Source organism: Microcebus murinus, chromosome 5, assembly GCF_040939455.1.
Source record: "Microcebus murinus isolate Inina chromosome 5, M.murinus_Inina_mat1.0, whole genome shotgun sequence".
NCBI lineage: Eukaryota > Metazoa > Chordata > Mammalia > Primates > Cheirogaleidae > Microcebus > Microcebus murinus.
Window position 1 is genome coordinate 108,866,759 of NC_134108.1, and position 22,923 is coordinate 108,889,681.

The window sequence follows — 22,923 nt, forward strand, 5'->3', positions numbered from 1 at the left end:
AACTCTAACCACACCAAAGTTATTTGAAGATGTTCTATGAATGTAACATATTATACAATATAATTTTCTATACCACAGAAAAATCTCTTGGTAATCTTTTGGAAATCAGTGTGGGAAACATTTTCTGAGGGCGTGCCAAAAAAGAGACTAAGTTCCTACCCACAGAAGAGGCTGAATTTTCCAAGAACAAACTCCCCACTGTCTACTTGTGGGGTTTCCTTGGTGTCTCTGGACTACAAAACCTAGTAATTTACTTTCCCTACTGAAGACTAAGGCAGAAATAGCCTGGACTTCCTTTTTGCAAACCAAAATTCACAGCTGTTTGGGGTGAACGAACCAAGGAGGAAATTTTTTTCTGGCCAAGGATGCAACTTTCACTGGGACAACAACCTCCTATAACAAGTGAACATGCTGAAGCAGACTGGATACAAATCAAATTCTTCAGTTCACAAAATTGTTTCTCACTGTTTCCTTGTCCCTAATTTTGTAACTAAGACAATAAAAACTGAACTTCAATTGAATTCAGAAATACGGAGACCACTGACTTATTAAACTCCTATAAATTATCTTTTATTTTTTTTTATTTTTTTTTAATTATCTTTTATTATAAGTAGATGTCCCACTCAGTTTAAGATTAGGCACTCTGTAGATTTTTAGATACAAAGTAACCACCACAGAAGTAATTTCCAGGCATGTCACCTTTTTTTGTTTCATTTTGTTTTTTAACAGGGGAACCACATTCTGCTTTAGAGAAATCAAAAATGTACGTATACCAATTTCAAACTAAAGGAACAGTGTTACTAGCCCAACAAAATCATACTTAAAAGGATTATTTTAAGAAGTTCTTGAAAAACTCTTTTTAATTAATTAAGGTATTTTAGTGGAAGACCCAGAAAACTGATATTCCAGTATATTTTGTTTTTGTTTTTGCATACTCTTAGAAGAGCAGGAACTTAGATCAGACAAGTCCATGAGATCCTGTTTCCAGGCCCTTTCATTCTACAATCCTTATATGGTCAATGTTGTTCTCTTCCTTAGCATGTTAAAGTCATTTTGCTCAAAAGAGACACTTTCAAAAGAAACCTGGTATGGTAGAGGGCAAAAGTAAAAGGGTCAGCATGAGAATTCTGGGAGTGAATAAAGGATCATTTCAGTAGAACAGTTATACTAACCACTCTTGAAAAAAAAATGTCTACCTGGGCATGGTGGCTTGAGCCTATAGTGTCAGTTACTTGAAAGGCTGAGGCAGGAGGATCAGCAGAACCCAAGAATCTGAGGCTAGCCTGGGCAGCATAGCAAGACTCCTTGTCTAAAAACAAAAATTGTCATATCTTCTGATTTGGGAGAATCTGTTATTGTCCTCAAAATGAGGTCCATTTTTCAAAAACTTTCCTTCTTCATTCCTTATTTCAGAATGTCTTCATGTCTTGGGAAATTCATGTCTGTTTTGGGACAGTCTTCTTTTTCTTTTTACAAAATGGCAGAGTAAAAACTAGCCTATACCCACATTTATTGCTACTGTCTATAAATTTTCAGATTTCTCCAGCAAGCTTCCCTGACTTCCTCTTTTCTTATTCTTCTCATTCTTGAGAAATTAAGTATAGAATGTTCCTAAACCATGACACAATCTCCTCCACAGCTGTGATCTTTGGTTTACTTTCTCTATGCTTCTGAAGCCTGAGGAGTTCACTTTACCTTTTATTCACATACATCAGTATTTAGTCCAAAATTCAATATGTAGTTTTAAACTATTATACAATCAGTTTTCTTTTAACATTTCCTTTTCTTGGATCTTTTGGCCTTTTAATGATAGAATTCACTTTTAACCCAAATCTTACTGGATTCTCACACAGAATTTGCTTTCCTAGAAATCAATCGATAGTTTCACTCTAACTTTAAACATAGCAAACTCTCTATTACATAAGAGTTTGAGTGTGCCTGCTATGAGCCCAGAGCTAAAAAATACCATAAGCTAAGAAATTTAATATAGGGCCTATGCCAAGCTCCCAAGCTACAGACTCAAGACATGCATCCATTAAACAATTAGAAAATGAGACGGTACAATCCATGCAACTCAGAAGCTCTGTAGGACCAGACATTTTGGATAACTATGCTTTCTAGATAATCTATTGCTTATCTCTTTAAGTAACAAAAATTACATTTGAATCATTTTGGACAGAAAACTACAACATTTATATTTTTCCCACTTTCATTAACAAGCTATATTGAACATGATTTAATCTTTATTTGATGGCCAAAAGGAATAATAAAAATAAATTATAGCACTAAGATATAGTACAATGATGCTTGGGGCCTACTTAGATGTGTAGGGCTATATATATCTGTGTTAATAGCTTCAAATTAGATAAATCATGCTAGATTCATATGCTTTTTTATCTCTTTTTTGTCAATCTGTCACGCAGACATATCATACTACTATAAACTATGCGAAGAAACAGACCATGTATAAAGAGAGGGGCTAATTCTGATGGAGTACCTATAATATGCCGGGTCTAAGATAAATTTTACAGTTCATCTAGCAATCACTTGGCCTGGCACAAAGTAGATGGTGGGTACACATTTGGTAAATTAATGACATTCACGTGCCTGCCTGAGTAGGTCCTCTCCCTTATATACTGTTTCTAATTTGCCATGGCTTGGAAAACAGATCCCCAAACATGAAAGAACACATTTAAAGTGTGTCTGGCATGGTACTTTACACAGAGCAGGCGCATGGCAAAATTGTATGTGCTGAACTGAGGATGGCTAACATTGAGCACTTACAATATGCCAGGAATTATAGTAAGTTCCTTACACACATTATCTAAGATAATACCTATAAGGTAGATAATATTATCACCATATTACAGATGCAGAAATTGAGGATCAAAGTGGTTCACTTGAATAACATCAAGTAGCTAGTCAATGTTGGTGGCAGAATGTGAGTCAAGTAGTCTGACTTGGAAATGAGTAGTCTTAAGTATAACGCTATACTGTCTCTGTATAAGGGAAGTGGCAAGAAGACGAAGTTTATAACAACTTTTTTTCCAGTAGACGTCTTCTTTGCTGTCTTTCTGATGCTCAGGTATAATCTCAACAGGTGAGTGTTACTATTATATATGTAAACATTACTGACAGGCCAAAGTGATAAACTGTGAAAGCTAGGCAAGAAAAGTACACTACAGACGATATGTCCCAAAGAAGTAGAAGCTTGAGAGGTCTGTGTGTATTAGGGTCATCAAGAAGGGCTTTAAGAAGTTAAGACCTAAGCCCAAGCAGTATAAGAGATAAGTGATGGCATGAGGGGAAAGAGACATATTGTGGCTTAAGAATAAGCATGAAGCCTTCGTGGAATTGCGGGGGGAGGGCGGTGATCATAAATAGATAGACAAACAAACATGTGGCATGGAGCATTTATACCCAATGCAGCTGTAAGCTCCTATTCCTGCCAGCTTTACTTCATCACCCAAACACCTGGACAAAGGCAGGTTGCAGATGCCAGTACAAGGGGGTGGGTAGGATATGGCAGCTAATATAAAGGCCAAATCTGAAGCTATGATCCCACAGCGCTCATTAAATAATCTAGAGTCTTTAGCAGGAAAGGGGTTGGGGACACAGGGGACCTACCTTCTACTATTTCCAAATGGAAAAAGAGAGAATATGCTGGCCTAGGAATGGTCTCACTTGCTCCAAAATCTATCTTTCACTAGGTTTAACCAGAGTCACCCCTAATTAATGACACACCTAGTGTAACTAGTGCCTGCAGATCCTCCCTGGCCCCAGGAGTCACAGGAATGAGAGTCTGGAGAAGGTCTTAGGCATCTACCCTTTCTACAGCAGACACAGGAACAAGTCAGAAACAGCTCTCTAACTCCGGGGAATGAAGACACCACCCACGCTTCATGGCAGAGACCGGACACATCAACAGGAGGCCAAAAGTAAAAACACTGTGCTCAACAGATTTCCTAGTCTTACTAACTCTGTGGTAGTTAAATCCTCAGAAAAATTTCAATAGTCTCTGAGTGAGAGCATTAATAATAATTTGACCTATACTTCAAGGAGGGAGATATGTGAAAGTTACTCACTTAAGCAGGATATGCCAGGGGTTAAGATATCTCTGGAAAATCTCCAAATACTACCTCATCAACTCATTAGAGACAGAGGCATCTCCAAACTTGTATGGTCTTTCCCTCTCAGACATCAGAACTGCATAGTGCCAAAGTAATCCAGGTATGATTCAAAACCCAATTCATGTATTCAATGTACATTTATTGAACACCTGTAGTCATCAGGAACTGACCTGGGGACTGGAAACATAAACATGAGAAAGACTGTCACTCTGCTAGATGGAAGTGTACCCATTCATAATTGTTTACCTTTCTCATACCTAACCACTCAAGAGTCCAGGCAGGAAGTTCTTCTAGTGCCCCACAAACACCAAATAAGTCTGCTTTCTCACTTCTGTGCCTCTGATCATGGGATGTCCACTGGAATATTCCCACCATACTTCATCTACCCAAATCCTCACATTCTTCAAGGCCAGCTTAAGTCCTCCACCTTCTGGAAACCCTGACCTCCATCCAATCCCTAAATGATGTCTCTGTTCTCTGAACTATTAAAATTACAGCAAGTATCACCATCAGTCTATTTAGACATTTTTTAAATTCATAAGCACATCAGACCTGCAAACTTAATTGCAGCCACTATTGGAAAATGAAAATTTTTTAAAAAAAAGAAAACAAAGAAAGAGAAATTTATCATTCTCTAATTGATACAAATCTTGAGTACCTACAATGAGCCAGTGTTGTTCAAGGAGCTGGAGAAACAGCAGCAAATAGTACCAGTTTTTGCTCCTGGGAAGGGTTCCTCACTTATACATCTTCCTATAAAGACTTGGGTTGGCTCTCAGTGCTTAAGACCTAACAATTTATTAAAGCTTCATGTTTCTTTGGTCAAAGTTCAAATTGAAATTATATAAAGTAATGGGGAACAAAAGCTAACGAAGCCATTTCTAAATGAACTTCCACTTCTTAAAAACCTCAAAAGAACAAGGAAGGAAAAGAAAACAGGCTATGAAAACACTGCTGAACCAACACATTTACTCACACTGACAAAGCACCTCCAATCCTCCTTCCAAGCCACACAAAAAGTGATCTTTCCCCTCAATCCTTACAGCCCCAGATTCAAGTGTTTAACAATAGACCTTGGGAAAGTTTAAAGCATCCCTCAGTTTCCTAAATAAGTCTTTCTAAACCTTTATTTCCTAATGAATAAGCCCCCTGATGAATATCCAATGAGATTCACTTAAAGAATCTACAATTTGAGCTTCAAGCACAAGAGAGACTCAAAGAGGAACACCTTGATAAATCCAGAGACAATTTTAATACAAACAAAAGCCAAATCCTGCAGAGCTTGGTGGAAGGTTCCAAGTTCCTAAGAGAAGGGAATCAACAGAGATTCTGCAAGGCGTCAGAGTTTCTGCAGGAGGTGAGGGAGATTTTATACGTATTTGTAAAATGTATATATTTGCTCTAAAGTGGCTTTGGTGAGATACGACAGCTGGCACCCTAGAGCGAGCGAGGGTGAAGCCGGGCTGTGCCATGCGGCGAAGGCTGCCACCTGGGCACTCCCACCATTCTTCGCAGCAGTGTCAGGAGACTAGGAGAGTGCGGCGCCGCGCGGACCCGAACCCGCGCCGCCTCCGGCTCCCCGCCCCGCGGGCGCCTGCCCGCTCCCTGGGGCACGCCACAAGCCCACCCTGCCCCGGTCTCAGGAGCCCGGACCTCTCAGGGGACCCAAGAGACGGCGGGGTGGAGGGGGTCTCCAGGCAGCGGCCCAGCGCCGACGCGTACCCACCTGAGCAGACTGGAGAGGGGGTGGCTGGAAGAGCCGAGGCCGCCGCCGCCACTGCCGCCGCCCCCCGAGCCGCCGCCGCCGCCGCCCCCGAAGCCTGAGGAGAGCCGCTTCCCGGACAGCAGCTTCTCCACAGCCGGGAGGTGCCCGGTGCGGGCCGCCTCCAACAGCTCCTGCTCCTTCCCCATCCCCAGGGCCGCCGCCCTCTGGACCCCCTCCCCGGGGCTGCAGCCAAGCCTGCTCCGGCTCCCAAACTTTCCGTCTCCGGGCAACGCACCCCCCAAACCGGCCGGGGACACCACCCCCTCCCCCCGGCCTTTCCCCCCACGATCGCGTCACTTCCGGGATCTGGCGTCGCGCGTCACCGCGCCCCGCCCCCTTGCCCACCTAGCTGGGCGGGGCTCCGCAGACCAGCGCAGGTGGACCTGGCAGTGCCGAGACAGGTCTGTAGGGGGTAAAGGGGCACTGCCGTGTGGGCCCCCCATTGTACAAGTGGAAGGGGACAAACAGAGCCCACCTGTACGCGCCTTCCGACGTGCGCTCCTTCTCCAAAGGTTTTGAGAGCTCGTGGGACAGGAAATACGGTAATGCGTCCAGGCGGTGCAGAAACAAAGAGAGAAATGTGGTAACACGCACCTAAATTTCCAAGTCCCTCCTTTCAGCATGCAAAATCAAATATGTAATAGGTGTGGGCACCTAGTGATACAGAGGTGAATAAAACGCCCTCCTCCTAGTACCGCAATGAGAGAAGAGAGGAAAATTTTAAAATAGAAATATCCTCGCCACTTTGTCATCCCAGTTAAAGAAATGGCTCGTTAAAGAAAAACATGCAAAGGAGAGACCTCCCTCTCTGTAGGTTTCTTCTTAGATTTGATAAGATTACCAAACTAATATAAAAAAGTCAGGTTTATGAAAGCAACCCCAATCTTGAGTACTGCTGAACTGGAAAAATTATTTAATTGGTTAGAAACTATGTCTGTTTTGTTCCCTGGTACTAGAACTGCTCCTAAGTCGAAGTAGGTGAGCAATAGTTGTGGAGTCGATGAATGAACTGGATACATTATGCTCAAGCTATATAATTTTTTAAAGGTTCTTGCGGAATAGACGGGAAATGCTGGCAATTCAGTATAAACACAGGCCCTCGGTCTCTGTCTAGTTGAAATATACAAGGTTGAGACCCTGCCTGAAAGTTTACTAATCCCAGATAGCCGCATTCCACGACACTGGCATTCAACGGAACTGAGTTTTCTCCCCTGTCCCCCAACTTTTGTCTGAGAAACGGGTTAAGGAGGGGTTAACTGACATTGCATTTTTAGAAAGGCAGAAAGGGAAAATAAGTCCTTTAGTCAACAAAACCCTGCTCCTTAACAAATGCTATTTCCAGGGCAGGAGGATCCACAATCTGAAATTCGCACGCCCAATTTTCCCTCTCTCCAACGTTACCAAACCAAAGTTAAAAGGAAACCCTCAAGTCCGCTGCGCGCTCCACAAAATGGCCCCTCCGAGGAGCGGTAGGGGCTATGTCATCACTGAGCGACGGCGGGAAATAAGCTCCTGGCCTGCTGTGCAGTTCGGAATCACGGAGCTTGCACATCTGACATCGCTGTAATCTCCTCTCCCAGCCTATCCTGTCCGACATGGACAATCCCCGCGAGTCGCCCACGGACAAAGGTGGAGAGACAGGAGAGCCAGATGAAACGGTCACTGCTCCCGAGGACCCGGGGGCTACCGATACGGACGGGATCCCACAGGAAACGGACGGAGACGGAGAAGGGGCCTTGAAAGAAGTTGCAGTGGAGGAAGGCGAGGTAGGAAGAGATGTGTTGATGAGGAATACACCGAGATTGTGTTATTGGATGCTTTCTGGGCTTCCTGATTAGTCCTTTCCAAGCTTTGAGAATTCGAACTCATCACGACTCTCTCTAGATCTGAAATCTCGAACGGGTAGGGAGGGGACAACAAAACAGAACTCTACTGCTAGTTCGGTTCCAGAGACCCAAGCACTAGGTTAATATTTTCAATTATTCCCTCTATGTACTAAAGCTACTTCTAGGGAGTTTTAAGTAGCTTTTTGGTTTTCCTGGTGAGGAAACTGGAAGTGCAGTGTCACACTGAGATGCGCGCGCACACACACATATCACATTTTCATCCACTCATGAATTGATGGACACTTAGGTTGATTCCACATCTTTGCAACTGTGAATTGTGTTGTGATAAACATTCGAGTGCAGGTATCTTCTTGATAAAATGACTTCTTTTCCTTTGGGTAGCTGCCCAGCAGTGTGATTGCTGGATCGAATGATAGCTCTACATTTATTTCTTTTAGGGATCTCCACACTGTATTCTTTAGAGATTGTACTAATTTGCAATCCCACCAACAGTGTATAAGCTTTCCTTTCTCTCTGCATCCACGCCAGCATCTATTGGGAAAAACATAAGTTCTTTTTTTTTTTTTGAGACAAAGTCTCACTTTGTTGCCCAGGCTAAAGTGAGTGCCCTGGTGTCAGCCTAGCTCACAGCAACCTCAAACTCCTGGGCTCAAGCGATCCTTCTGCCTCAGCCTCCCGAGTAGCTGGGACTACAGGCATGTGCCACCATGCCCGCCTAATCTTTTCTAAATATATTAGTTGGCCAATTAATTTCTTTTTATTTATAGTAGAGATGGGGTCTCGCTCTTGCTCAGGCTGGTTTCAAACTCCTGACCTTGAGCAATCCGCCCGCCTAGGCCTCCCAGAGTGCTAGGATTATGTAAAGGCATGAGCCACCAAGCCCGGCCATAAATTCTTAAAAGTAGAAATTATAACAGGCCACATCAAATTCTATGGGATTTAACTAAAGCCTTATTTAGAAAAAAGATTCATAGCCTTACATATTTTTTTAACAAAGAGAAGATATTGAAAATAAGCACTCAACTCAGGAAACCAGAAAAAGAACAAAAGAAACTAGAAGAGTATAGGAACAAGTAATTAATAAGGATAAAAGTAGATACTAATGAATCCGTGCTTAAAAAAATAAGAAATGATCAAATTAAGAACTGATTATATGAAATGTAAATATGCACATTACAAAATAGGAAAATAGACACTTATGTGGAGATCTTCAAAGTTACAAGAATATTTAATGTTCAAGTTTAGACCAAATAAATATGAAAATCTAAGAAAAATGAATGACTTTTTAGGAGAATATAAATCACCAAAACTGAAGCATAAACAGATTAGAAAACTTGTATAAATTAGTAGCTAGAAAGAAACTAAAAAGATTGTCAAAGATACACTACCTTCACTCCCACCTACTCCCCATATTCCTGTATGAGTTTAAATCTGAATTACTCTTTAAGGAAAACAAATCTCATTAATGAGTTTTATAGTATAGTTATGATTCCATGTTAAGTTGGAGGGGATAAAGTTTGGATTGGATTTTTATTGTTATTAAACAGACATTTATTAAACATTTACCATGAGTAAAACTGTGTTAATTGCTGATGGAGGAGAAATAGAAATAAGAGACAAATGTATCTTCAAAAAATTTTCAGTCTAATGGGAAATATTTGCATGATACAGTAGGATTAAAGGATAAGAAGAAAAGAGCACTACATGTGAGAAACTCACTTAAAAGTTCCAAATTGAATGAAACACCATTTTGATGAGAATGGGCCTTCTTTCCACGTGAAATCATCAGTGAAGAGACCTATAGATCTGGGGGCAGAATAGCTGGCTGGATGGAGAGGATTTTGCTGACATCCCCTCTACAGACTGAGATCAGAAGAGTGGGCCCACGTGGAGAGTGGTTTTCATGATCCTTGGCATTTCATTGCCCTTGTAAACAGATACTGGATTTATAATCATAGCAGAACTGGAAAACTGGATTATTTGGCAGGTTTTCTTTCCACAGCTGAACTATAATCTTCCTTTAGGAGAGAGATTGTATCTTACACTTGATGGTACAGTCAGTGCCTACAACCAAAAGACTATTTAATAAATGGATTTGTTGTTTTGTAATTAGGATGATGTCTTTATACCTAGCCCATGACTAGAAAGTAGGCCAAATATATAATAGGGTTTCTTTCATCTTCCCAGCTCAAGAGTCAGGATGTCTCAGATTTAACAGCAGTTGAAAGAGAAGACTCATCATTACTTACTCCTGCAGCCAAAAAACTGAAAATAGATACCAAAGAAAAGAAAGAAAAGAAGCAGAAAGTGGATGAAGATGAGATTCAGAAAATGCAGTAAGTCACTTTCTTACCATTCTCCATTTCAAGGCTCTAACTTGACCACACAAATTTAATAAAATTTTCTTGGCCTTTAAAATATTATTCTTTTTTTTTTCTTTGAGACAGAGTCTTGCTTTGTTGCCCAGGCTAGAGTGAGTGCCGTGGCATCAGCCTAGTTCACAGCAACCTCAAACTCCTGGGCTCAAATAATCCTCTGCCTCAGCCTCCCGAGTAGCTGAGACTACAGGCATGTGCCACCATTCCCGGCTAATTTTTTTCTATATATATTAGTTGGCCAATTAATTTCTATTTATAGTAGAGACGGGGTCTCGCTCTTGCTCAGGCTGGTTTTGAACTCCTGACCTCGAGTAATCGTCCCGCCTTGGCCTCCCAGAGTGCTAGGATTACAGGCGTGAGCCACCGCACCCGGCCAAAATATTATTCTTTTTAAACTCAAAAGAAAATAAAGCAGTTAATACATTATGTTGTAGCATAGAAAATATAAACAGATAAAAAGAAAAAATATCACCTCACCACCAAGAGATATACACTGCTAATATTTTGATGTATATTCTCCAAGATATTTTCTATACATTTACAAATAAAATTAAATGATTTTTTTCAAAAATGTCAAATACTGTTTTGTTTTTGTTTTTGAGACAGAGTCTTGCTCTGTCGCCCTGGCTGGAGTACAGTGACATCATCATAGCTTATTGAAACCTCAACTCCTAGGCTCAGGTGATCCTCCTGGCTCACCCTTCTGAGTAGCTGGGGCTACAGGCCCACACCACCATGCCTGGCTAATTTTCTATTTTCTGTAGAGACGGGGATCTCACTGTGTTGCTTAGGCTGGTCTCAATCTCCTGGCCTCAAGTGATCCTCCGGCCTTGGCCTCCCAGAATGCAGGATTATAGGCATGAGTCACTGGGCCTGGCCCTTTATGATATTTTCTGATTACAAAAGTAGTATGGGCTCATTGCAAATAATTCAGAGAATACAGAAAAATAGAAAAACTTACCCATAAACCCACCACCCAGAGTTTACTCTAAGTATATATATTTGGGTATATATCTTTTCAAAAATTCTTTAGATGTTTGATATGTATAGCTAAATATTTTCATCTCAGTAAATATGCCCATAAATAATTTTTAATGGCTACATTATATCCCATTACCAGGATTAACTATAATTTAACCAATCCCTACAGCTATTCTGGTTGGATTTTTTTTTCTTTTCACAAAATTATGATGAGTATCTTTGGGGACATCTTTGCATACTTGTTCATTACTTCCTAAGATAAACTCCTATAAGTGTAATTGCTAGTTCAAACAATATGAACACTTTCAAAGGCTTTTCATACATATTTTCAAATTCCTCTCCAGAAAGCTATTACAGTTCACCCCCTGCCAACATGTATGCATTTGTGTCCCCACATTGTCACTAATACTGTTCCTTTTTAGATTATCTGATTCATGAAAAATGTTACCTTGTTTTAGTTTATGATTTCCTTAGTTAATAATGAAAGGTAATTTTTTTCATCTATATTGATTGACCATTGGTATTTTTGTAAATTTCCTGTTCATGTTCTTTGCTCATCTTCTCAAATTGATATGGCCATCTTTTTTATTTGAAATAATTAATTTTAAGATTAGCTTTTTTCCATATATTTTGCAAATATTTTCCCCCTAAATCTATTAATGTTGAAAATAATGTTTGAATATAAATTTATATATTACATTTTTACCATCAAGGTGAAATGCAGTAAGGTATAGTTATAGAGAAGACAGCCTAATGCTGAAAACACAGGCTATATAGTATGATACAGTAACTCAATATTGTTGTCTAAGTTTTTGTTCTTAATAAGTAAGGAAGTGGTATTTCACTTTTTCTCAAGTTCCCTTAGAGTAGAAATGTTGTTTTATCTCCATTCCTCATAAGCACCAAAGGACATTAACTTTCTTATGAATCTATTTTTTAATTATATGAGACTTGTTTTATTGACTTAATAATGTATCTTTGATTATTCATTCTGATAAGCCAACTTAATTACCTGAATCTTTGTTTAGAATCCTGGTTTCTTCTTTTTCTGAGGAGCAGCTGAACCGTTATGAAATGTATCGCCGGTCAGCTTTCCCTAAGGCAGCCATTAAAAGGGTAAGGGTGAACCACCACACTCACTATATTACTATCATATATTAGAGTAAACCAGATTCAAGCTACGTCTATTGGTATTTTGAAGTGAGTATTAGGCAAGTTGGTTTATTATTTAGCCAAGAAAATAAAAATAACATGCCCTCCAATTATCTAACCAATTTTAGTTTTATATGCTAGGGATAGGGTCTCAACATATAGAGTAAGTCATGACATACTTGAATCCCCGTTTTAATAGTTTCAATTTCAGCATCCAGCCCTTAGTAAACACTTTTTCTGTGCAAAGCTCATTTATTGGTACTATGTTCCAAAGCTAGTCTTTGACTATCTTAATCACAGTCTTTGTCCTTCTTTCAAGCTGATCCAGTCCATCACTGGCACCTCTGTGTCTCAGAATGTTGTTATTGCTATGTCTGGCATTTCCAAGGTTTTCGTCGGGGAAGTAGTAGAAGAAGGTGAGTAGTGTTGGTTACAAATACTGGATATACCTGTAGTGGTCTTATTTTTAAGAATATCTATACTACAGAACTTATTAAAGCACCTATGGGAGTTTCCATTTGCACTAGAAGTTGACCAAGTAGGTAGTCTTGTACTCAGGACAGCATGACCATTATTCCTGGAAAATTTCAATATTGGCAGGCAAGAACCCATCCGGGAAATACCCCTCCCTGATTCCTGTCCTCAGCCCAGGGTAAGAGCAGCAGACTTTGTATATTCTCCAGTGAACTTTGCTAATTTCTACTGCCAAAAGTAAAGATAAAGGAAAAGCAATCACTGGGGCTGACCTATGTGGTATGGTGAGTTGTCCCTGATGTTGTGACCCCTGGGAACTGCCCCCTCTATTTACTAAAAAGCCTGGCTGCTTCCCATTGCTAATCTCTAAATGATAAAATCTTTTATTTTTTTAAGCAAATTTGTTTTAAACTGTTGCCTATGATAAAGCCTGAGATATTATACTAAAGCTAACATGATATATTTTATAGCATTCACTTAAAAAGGAAAAGTGTCTTGGTTTATTTTCTTAGCAAGCTTACAGGTTAATGAGAATTATAGGACTTAAAAGGATTATGTGATGGATAAGTTATGGTGTGATAATGAAACTTTCTCTTTGTCCTGTTTAGCACTGGATGTGTGTGAGAAGTGGGGAGAAATGCCACCGCTACAACCCAAACACATGAGGGAGGCTGTCCGAAGGTTAAAGTCAAAGGGACAAATCCCCAACTCAAAGCACAAAAAAATTATCTTCTTCTAGACCAAAGTCTAGAAAGGCCTATTACTGACAAAAGTGCTGGTTCCAGACTTCCTATTAAATGAGACTTTCTGCACTAGTGCTTTAGTATCTCAGTACTCCAAGGATTCCATAAACATTTTAATGTCTTTCTCAGAACTCTAATATTTGCACATCTAGAAGGCATGCAGCCTGTTTCATATTTATTTTCACTAATTTTGGGATCTCTGAGGGCATTTTGAGATTTTCATCTCTTGGCTAGCTGAAAGAAAGGTACATGGGCCTTAAGCATCTTCTGGACAGGAGAGCTTCTTTCAGAGACAGAAAACCTTTCCAAGAGTGCTTTGATGGTTTCACATTGAAGCCTAAAGTTGCTAAGACAGGTTCTTTTTTATGTCTGGTTTTAAGTAGATGAAACCACCAGAAACTTTTAACTTGTGATACTCTACCAGGAAGGACATGGTGATGGCAGCAGTAGTAGAATAATTTGTGCTTGTAAGCTTTTAGGGTTCTCCTGTGGATTTTAGTGAGTGATCATTAAACGGTTTTCCAACTTGCCATATGTGTATTCATTTTCTCTCTAGCTGGTTGGAATAGAGAGAAGTACATTATGCTTTCCGGTGTCCCAGTAAAATTGATCTTGGCTTTTTTGTGAAAATTTGAATAGTAGAACCATTAATTTTTTTTTTTTTTTCCATAAAAGAGCACTTCATTGGCTAGGCGCAGTGGCTCATGCCTGTAATCCTAGCACTCTGGGAGTCTGAGGCGGGAGGATTGCTTAAGGTTAGGAGTTTGAGACTAGCCTGAGCAAGAGCAAGACCCTGTCTCTACTAAAAATAGAAAGAAATTAATTGGCTAACTAAAAATATATAGAAAAAATTAGCCGGGTGTGGTGGCACATGCCTGTAGTCCCAGCTACTCGGGAGGCTGAGGCAGAAGGATCACATGAGCCCAAGAGTTTGAGGTTGCAGTGAGCTAGGCTGACACCACGGCACTCTACTCAGGGTTACAGAGTGAGACTCTGTCTCAAAAGAAAAACAAACAAACAAACAAAAAAAAAAACCCACTTCATTAAAGTCACAAGTTATACAGAAAATAAATGAAATTAAAACTAGCACTTTAAGCACAGTAAAAGCCCATGTATTTCAGATTCCTATAAACAGACATACCACAACCAATTTTGTTTAATATGTTTAATTTGCTTTTTTTTCAGATGGTTCACAGAACCAGTACACTCAGAGTTTGATTAGATATTGCAACATTAAAGTTTCCCCAGTAATGACCAAGATTCAGTTCACTAGATACATTCTCATCGTTTTTTTTTCAAATAGACGGGAAAGGAGTGACCTTTTTTTGACAGTGATTAGCAGTAATAAGGCTACTGTATGTAATTGGCAATCCCCAAGAATTCTTTCATCTCTATCATTCAGTGTCACAGGGAGAAGGGTTTTAAACCTGTTCTCTTTTGAAGCTTTCCTGAGCATCTCTTAGTAAATATTCCAATTTTGTTTTAGCACCCTGAGTGGGGGAAACATCTTGGACTCAGAAAGCTGGGCAAAACTGTCTTATAAAGTATCTTACATTAAAACTCATAGCTCTAAACATGTACTTAACCAATGGAAAAGACACTTGAGTGGGGCACGCCACAAACAAATGCTATAAGACTCAGTCTAAATCATGACCAAAAACTAATAAACTGACAAAAAGAAAATTCTCTCAGCTCTAACAGGAATTTTTTTTTAACAGTTAATGGAACTATACCTATTGCAATTAGAGATATTGAATAAGGCTGAAAGTTAATAAATAATGAAGAAAATCAAATTCTAAGTCTGGCCACTTAGCAAAGCCTCACTGTTAGAGGTTACACAGGAGTGTTTCCCCTTGTGCCGTGGGGAAAGTAATCTCCATTCAATAATAACACTGCTATCTATACCTTCCCAGAGGTGAATAGGAACATTCCTATTCTGGCAGAAGGTGGGGAAACAACTAGGTGAAGGCCTTAGTCTCTGAAAAGACAGTGCATCACGCCAGATTCTCTCTGCAGCTCTTAATAATGACTATGACAAATCACAATGACAGTTTTTACAGATCTCAAATAACCACGTCGTCATACTAGCTTGTGTAGCAAAGTCCAGTTGTTTCCATAGTTTCCTGATTTTACTTTCACTGATTTTAGAAGTTTAGATAAGTATTAAGTGAGAAGAAGAAAAAAATTGCTGGTATAGAAGTTTGGAATGGAAAGTTCTCACATAATTATGGCAATACTTCAAACTATTAATACCTTCTTTCCACTATTCCCCATGCTTTAAGGGGAAACTAATGTCAGTGAGTTAAAAGGAAGCATTTAGTTACAGGATGTGAGGGGTGGTGTTTATCCCTTGTATATTCCATACAGAGGGACCATTCTTTTTAGAACCACGGAAAAGGGGGCATAAAGATTGGGGCCCATGGCAAAATGAGGGTCAGACGAAATATATGGTAAAAAGCAGCCATCTTGTGCCTAGAACCCACTCCTGTCTTAAGTTAGGGAAACTAGGTTAATTATCCCAGTGAGTTGAAAACAGAATTTGAGATTGATAGCCTCCCTGCAGCTCAGTTGAAGAGAGGATTTTGACTGTAGTCCATACACACTAAAGCATATCCCTAGTACATCCATGTAAACAGGAAATCTAGACAATCACAGATAATACATAATTGTAAATACTTCACAGCTGAAATGGTAATGTGCAGTGGTTGACGTCTTTGAGCAATAGTGGTGCTATCCCTCCAGACATTTTCTTGAGGTATTGTTATTTCTTGTTGAGAGTCTTGCAGCTTGCAAGGCAGAAATTGTAAGTAGTCCCAAAGGGCTGATACTACTATTCTTTCCTTCCATTATTTTCTTTTACAGTTACCCAGAGGACCACCACCAGTTCACATTTCATTACAAAAAGTCTTTCTTCCCCCAATGAACAGAAGTATAAAATTATGTAAGCTGATTTTTACTAAAATCCCATGGAATAATGACACATCCCACATTTCCTGAGGGATTTCAAAAAACAATGGCCAAAACTGTCAACATAAGGAAAACTCGGATATTCTAGGGCTCAATTTGTCACATGGACAAGAGCCCCAGACTCCTTTAGAGAGCCCAGAAAGCTGACTGAGCTCTGGCCATTAAAGGATTAGCCTTGGTACTTGGCAGATATGTTTCTACTGCCTCCCCACCCAAGTATAAGCTTAGGTAAAGGTATACCCAGCAATTCCTGTTAGACATTTTCTTTGAGTGGAAGGATACCAAAGGGATATATGATAGGTGGGGTAGGAAGGGACAGGAGGAGAATCAGAATGTGATTTTAAACCAATTCAGGTGGGCCTAAGGTTGAATAATTCTATTTTCCAGCTATTGGCTCTTCCTTCTTCCCCCTCCAAGAACATTAGAGATGCCGTATTTGAGAGGACAAGTGATTCATTCAGTTCAACATTTGGCCTATTTTAAAGAAGCCCTAAGGAGTAATTTGTGAAGGGATGTAGTTACGCTCTCAGTTGTTTATAATCAAGTAGCCCTACTTTTCTATCATTCCTTCTGGAAGGCCATCACGCAAAGATTCTGCTAGCACCTCTTCTTGGACAATGAACTTGGTAAGTTTCTGATTTGCTATGAGAAGTGCTTTCTTTTACCTAAGGCTATGAGGCAGAGCCCGAAAGCCAGTGCTTCAGGACCAGGTCCTTGCTCTTGATTAGATATTTGATCAAACACTCCTCTCAGCTTTTACCTTTGCAGAATAGAGTCTACATTATAAAGATGTGACCTCACATGGAAGAACCTCAACCCCCTGATAATTTTCACTGTTCTCTAGACCTTTCTACCCTTCACCATATATTTTGTAAATAAGGTCATTAGAAACACACAGATAATGTGGTTAAGACATAACCATGATTTGGTATGACGCATGGAGGGCAGCCAGGCTTGTGCCACAGCAGCACAGTGATCCCTCCTCCCTCTCAGCAATACCTTGGTCTCTTTCCTGAGTTCCAACAGAGCGTGCTGCCATATCAGCTGATAATTCTTCCATATATATGTTACCTTATACTTATATGCTGAACTTCACCTGTCACTTCTCTGAGTATTCACAGCTCTGCTTGTTATGACCCTTTTGTGGTTTTGTGTTTTTTTTTAATGTCTTCTGATCGACCCCTCACTGCCTGCAAATAGTGACAATTTTATTTCATTGTAAAATCCTACTTTGAGGTCATTTATAAAAAAATCTTTAAGGTTGAACCAAGCAACAACCCTTTGGTAACCTCCCCTGTTAAGATTCTCTCCAAAAAGATGTTTCTTTATTCCTAAGTCACTGTTTCCTAAGCATGACAAATTCCCACAATCTCTCCCAACTGGTGTTTTAAAAATTGCCTTAGTGAAGAAAACTTGACAAAAGTCCTTTAAAAGTCTGAAAAAAATTAGATCTTGTTCCTTCATGAATGCATGTTTCTTTTCATCATCATAAAACTGGAGTAGGTCTTGAGAGGCTGAGGAGAATTACTTGAGCCCAGGAATCCGAGGCTGCAGTGAGCTATGATCGTGCCACTGCACTCCAGCCTGGGTGACAGAGCGAGATCCCATCTCTTAAAAAAACAAACACACACACACTAGAGTTCGCAAGTCAAGCATGATTTCCCATAAAAGAAAACTTTTTAACTTCCCTTCAATAGGTCACATATAATCAAGACTTCAGTGACTTCACTAAATAATTATTTTCCCGTCTTACCATGTAAAGGTGAGTTAGCTAATGAACTTCTGTCCAATCAGCACAGCTTAAAGTTAATCGCAGGGCAGGTACAGTTTTGGAGAAGAATTAGATAGGAAAAAAGGGAAAAATCACTTTTATAGGGCATGGGGCAAAACCTAGCTGGGTTGAAGGGTTTGGATTTTTTACTTAAGTCTTAAAGGTACATGATTTTAAAAAGACACAGTGATAGAGGGGAGTGAGAGGCAACAGGTTGAGATGTTAAAGTTTAAAATATTTTCGGCTCCCAAACCACACCAAGTGCTGAGGAGAGCACTGGTAGAAAGTTAGGGCTGGGAAAGCAGATGTGCCAGGGACCCCATGGAGAGGAAGAAATAACCTCTCAGGTACACTTGTGGCAGAAAGGCTAGGCTCAGAAGCAAGCTCCCCTCCTGATCTCTACCACATCATACTCTCAACCTCACTCAGAATGAGCAATTTTCTCTTAATTTCAAATAATTTGTGTTATAGAGGGTAAAGATGATATGGCTGAGTCACTATTATTGTTTACTTCCTCCCACAGCATACAATGATGAAAGTATAACAGAAAGGAAGCTTAACTCTGAAAAATCTGATTATAGTATCAGCCAGGATTCTATGAGCTTGGTTCCCTTTCTGAAAAAGGCACAGTCCAGGTCTCCCTTATTCCTGTGCCTCTCCTGCCCTCCTGACCAGGGTCATTTCCTGTTCCACTCCACTACCATGGCCAAAGCTCAGATCAGGGACTTTTCAGGTCTGCTACGGGAAGCTCTGGGACATGGAATCTTTGGTGGATCTTTGGGTGACTGAAGAGGTGGGTACTTTTACTTGTTCACACAGGCTATGAAGGAAGCAAATGTCCCTGCCATGAAACTATAAGCTAATATGGCCCTACAATGTCAAGAAGATTCCACCTAGTATGCAGAGGGCCAAAAGGCTTTATATAGGCAAGACATGATGATTGAACCAGACAAAAAGCCAGCCTCAATTTCCTAGGATGTAGTCATGCTTTGCCCTGTCCTCCATCCAAGTTAGAACAGCTGGTAGAAAGCACACCCACATAAGTGAACTCAGCACTCCCAGTCCCTCTGGCATCCATAGCAGACTTAGCCAACACTGGAGGGTGCCTTCTGTCATAGGTGGTGCTATTGCTGGTGATCTCTCCTTGGCACAGGCTGAGCCACTGCTGTCAGAGCTCAAAGAGGGGGTTATATTTCCTAATTTCATGAAGAAGCTTTTCTTTATCCTGGTTGGCATTGGCCAATGCTTGTTTAGTTTCTATAAGTTCTTTTTGTAGGGTAGAAAGTTCTTTCACCTGAGGAACAATAAACAGTTCACAGTTAACGAACATGGTAATACCACCTTGCAATAAAAGCCAGTAACAGGAACAACAGGAAGAATTCAAGCAGAAAAACCCACAAGTTAGGTTATTGATTAAGAAAACTCAGCTAGATCCTTTTTTTCATTTTTTTTTTTCTTAAACACAGAATTACCATATAACAACTAGATCTTTTCTAAGAGCCTAATTCCCTTCAGAGTTCATCAGCAGGGACAGTATGTGATCAACAACCATTCACTCACTACCAGCTGCTAACTTAACATCCTCTAGTCAGCACTTCTAGAAGCTGCCACTAGGTGACAGGAGCCCAAACCACCCATATGCACACAGCACAAGCAACCTTTTCTGCACTCTGGGTTTTACCAGCTTCACAATTACAGCCCTCATAGGTTACAGGAAGATACTGTTCAGTTATTTTTTCATCTCTTTTTTTTTCTTTTTTGTTCAAAATCATTTTTTTCTTTAAAATAAATTTATACTGCTTCAAAGATGGTCAAGAAGATACTGTTTAGTTATGACCTCACCTGCTGTCCAAAAACCTCTCCTGTGGGCACAAGAAACATCTGTTCTTTGGGGGGTGGCCTCTTCTCACTTTTAGGTACTTCAGGTGATGGTCTGTCCTGAGCAGCAGCTGGGGGTAAAAGTAAAGGTTCTAAGTCACAAACTTCTGTCAACTCCCAGACAGTTCCTAGTTGTCACCTGTTCACTTATAGGAGAAAAAAGAGGAGCCAGGAGGCCGATAAGCCCGACTCACCGCCTATGTGGAACACGCCATCATCACTCCGCTTCAGCACAACATGCTCCATGGCCAGAGTGATGGGGACAGGGCCTGGAGATGTTGGATAGATGGGGGGAATATCATCCTGCAGGAAACAGGGAAATCACATGATGCCTCTAACAGCTCAGAGCAATTTAGGTAATACAACGCACGCTGCTATCATTCTCCTTAGAGCAGTTTTATGCCACTGTTTCTCCACACGTCCCTGGAAGGTATGAGAGCATAACTGAGTTTCCCTCATTCTAGAGATAGTGAAACTGAGGAAAGATAACCTGATGGCTTTGTACATGGTAGGGCTGCATGCCAAAGATAAGGCTGGGGTTAGAGACATGGCCCTCACCTGAACAGTGGCTTTTTTGACAGCAACATATATTTACCACCATAGCACTGACAGGGAATGCTACTGTGCATGTCCTCATTTGATCTTCACCACGTTTTACAGTGACAAGGGAAGAGGTAAATAGCTGTCAAGCAAGCTGCTTCCTTGCTAGACAAAGTCCAGGGCAAAACCCAAAGTTTCCTTTCACCTTCAGGGTGATGCTGGAGTTCAGTAGCTCAATCTGCATGGGGACTACCACTGGGATCTCCTCATCCTCCAAGAAGGGCCCCAGGCCATTGAGCACCGATGTGAGCAGCTCGAGGTCACAGCCATGAAGCAAGAAATGCAGGAAACCATTTTGTGTGGCCAGCGGGGAACGCACTGCTGCACCAGGCCCCACCTCAAAGCGGAGGCCCACAGCTGGCCTGTTGTGGCCGCTCTTCAAAGTTGAGGATTCTGGAAAGGATGTACCTTTGCGAAGAAAGACAAGGAAAACATATTAATTCATTAAAAGCCAAGCACTTTCCTAAGCATTTTACATATCTTTTATATTCATAACAACTCTATGCCAAAAGTATTGTCAACATTCCCATCTTTATAGATGAATGAACTGAGTCACAGAATAACCTGCCCAAAGTAACACAAATAATAAGTAGCAAGGATAGGATCTAGACCCAGGCAGTCCATGGGCTTAGCTACTTCACTATAATGCCTCTCAATGTAGAAAAGAGGTTAAGGACCAAAAAAAAACCTAGTCTTATACATCTGAGGAATTGGGCTGATGGCCAAGGAAAAGACCATTAAAACATAACACCCTGAACTCTACTAAATTTGAATGTCTCTTCCTTTCTCCAAGTCTTGGTCTTCTCATCTCACTGACAAAGCCAAGCAGGATCTATGCTAAACTCTGAAAGAGTACAATCATTTTTTGGAAAACAATTTGGCAATATCTAGTAAAGTTGAAGCTGTACCTACCCTAAAGATCTAGAAATTATATCCTCAGGAATATAACCCTGGAGAAACTCTTGAACACATATACCAGGAGACATGTACAAGGATGTTCACAGCAACCCTATTTGAAATAGCAAAGAACCTGGAAATAACCCAAATGTCTGAAAAGACTTAAGTAGTAAATAGGGTAATAGGTATAAGGGATATTTTAAGGGTGATGGAAATGTTCTAAAATTGGGTTGTGGTGATGATTATAAAACTCTAAATTTAATAAAATTTATAAATTGTACACTTACAATGAGTCAATTCTATACTATGCAAATTATATCACAATAAACCTGTTTTTAAAAAACAAAGAGGTATATTTGTATAATAGAATAATATATATCCATGAAAATGAATGAATTATAGCTAATTCAATAACCTAGAAGAATTTAACACATTAACTGCCACACTAGAAAAATATTTTTTCCCCTGGGGCCAGTGTTTTATTTAAAAAATTATCCTTTCTAATTTGTAATTTTTTTATTGTTTTCTGTGCATGAGTTATATGCAACACAATCCATGTTTTTAGAATTAAATTGTCAATATTAATTATAACGATAAGAACATCAACAAGTAAGATTTTCACAAACCAACTGCAGAGTTTTGTTTCACAAGGCCCTAGCATGAGTTAAATACAACTCACATGGCAGTTAATGTGTTAAAGAATATCATGCTACACACGAAAGAAGCAAATCACAAAATAATACAAATTAATAATTTATTCCACTTAAAGAACTCAAAAACCTAAAAAGCTAAATAATACATTAATACAAACATATTGGAAAAGTTATAAAGTAAAGCAAGAGAATGATAAATACAAAATTCAGGATAGTGATTACCTATGACAGGTGAGAAACAAGAGGAAGGTTCAAGAGAGGGACTCCCAGGAACATCAAAGGTAATAGTACTGTTGTATTTATTAAGCTAGGTGGTGGGTACGTGGGTTCATTGTATTGTTATGCCTTGTATATATTTTATAAGTATTCTTTAGTATCTACTCAATATTTTAAAAAATAATTTTTTAAGTGAAGCATATAATGTAAACCCAGATTTTTCCTGTCATCTTTTTAAAATATAACTGATAATTCACACCAAAGGACTGAATCTAAATGGCAAAAGTTCCCTGATCCGGCAGCGTTTTACGTTAGCAGCCACACAGATGAAGCAGTGGATATCGCCGTGATGGTAAGCTCAAGAAGTACCTGGGAAGTGCAGACGGAGAACAGCACAGTGAACACAAAGCCCCAGAGAGCGCTCTGGGAGGCTCCTTGCAAAAAGAGGCTTCACTACAGTTTTTCCTCCCC

General features: G+C 40.0%; 3 protein-coding genes across 6 annotated transcripts in view; 1 reads left to right on the top strand and 2 right to left on the bottom strand.

Moving 5' to 3' along the window:
- Positions 1-6,148, bottom strand: part of ANKS1A (ankyrin repeat and sterile alpha motif domain containing 1A) — a 189,187-nt gene extending 183,039 nt beyond the window's left edge. For 2 of the 4 annotated variants that reach the window (XM_012746750.3, XM_012746749.3), the window contains exon 1: positions 5,857-6,147. In XM_012746750.3, the coding sequence (XP_012602204.2) occupies positions 5,857-6,041 (185 nt within the window). In that variant the 5' untranslated portion in view covers positions 6,042-6,147. Of the gene's footprint in view, positions 1-5,856 lie in introns of all 4 variants that reach the window. The other 2 variants (XM_012746757.3, XM_012746752.2) reach the window with 2 other exon arrangements.
- A 1,209-nt stretch (positions 6,149-7,357) lies between these two features.
- TAF11 (TATA-box binding protein associated factor 11) lies at positions 7,358-13,539 on the top strand. Its single transcript, XM_012746772.3, has 5 exons — positions 7,358-7,661; positions 9,930-10,078; positions 12,130-12,217; positions 12,573-12,669; positions 13,336-13,539. The coding sequence occupies exons 1-5, from the start codon at positions 7,491-7,493 to the stop codon at positions 13,464-13,466; spliced, it is 636 nt and encodes a 211-aa protein (XP_012602226.1). The 5' UTR covers positions 7,358-7,490; the 3' UTR covers positions 13,467-13,539.
- A 923-nt stretch (positions 13,540-14,462) lies between these two features.
- BLTP3A (bridge-like lipid transfer protein family member 3A) overlaps positions 14,463-22,923 on the bottom strand; it is a 69,501-nt gene continuing 61,040 nt past the window's right edge. Inside the window, exons 18-21 of the mRNA XM_012746746.3 lie at positions 20,832-21,094; positions 20,281-20,389; positions 20,051-20,157; positions 14,463-19,502 (exon numbers count right to left, since the gene is read on the bottom strand). Coding sequence (XP_012602200.1) covers positions 19,377-19,502; positions 20,051-20,157; positions 20,281-20,389; positions 20,832-21,094 — 605 coding nt within the window. The 3' untranslated portion in view covers positions 14,463-19,376. The remainder of the gene's footprint in view (positions 19,503-20,050; positions 20,158-20,280; positions 20,390-20,831; positions 21,095-22,923) is intronic.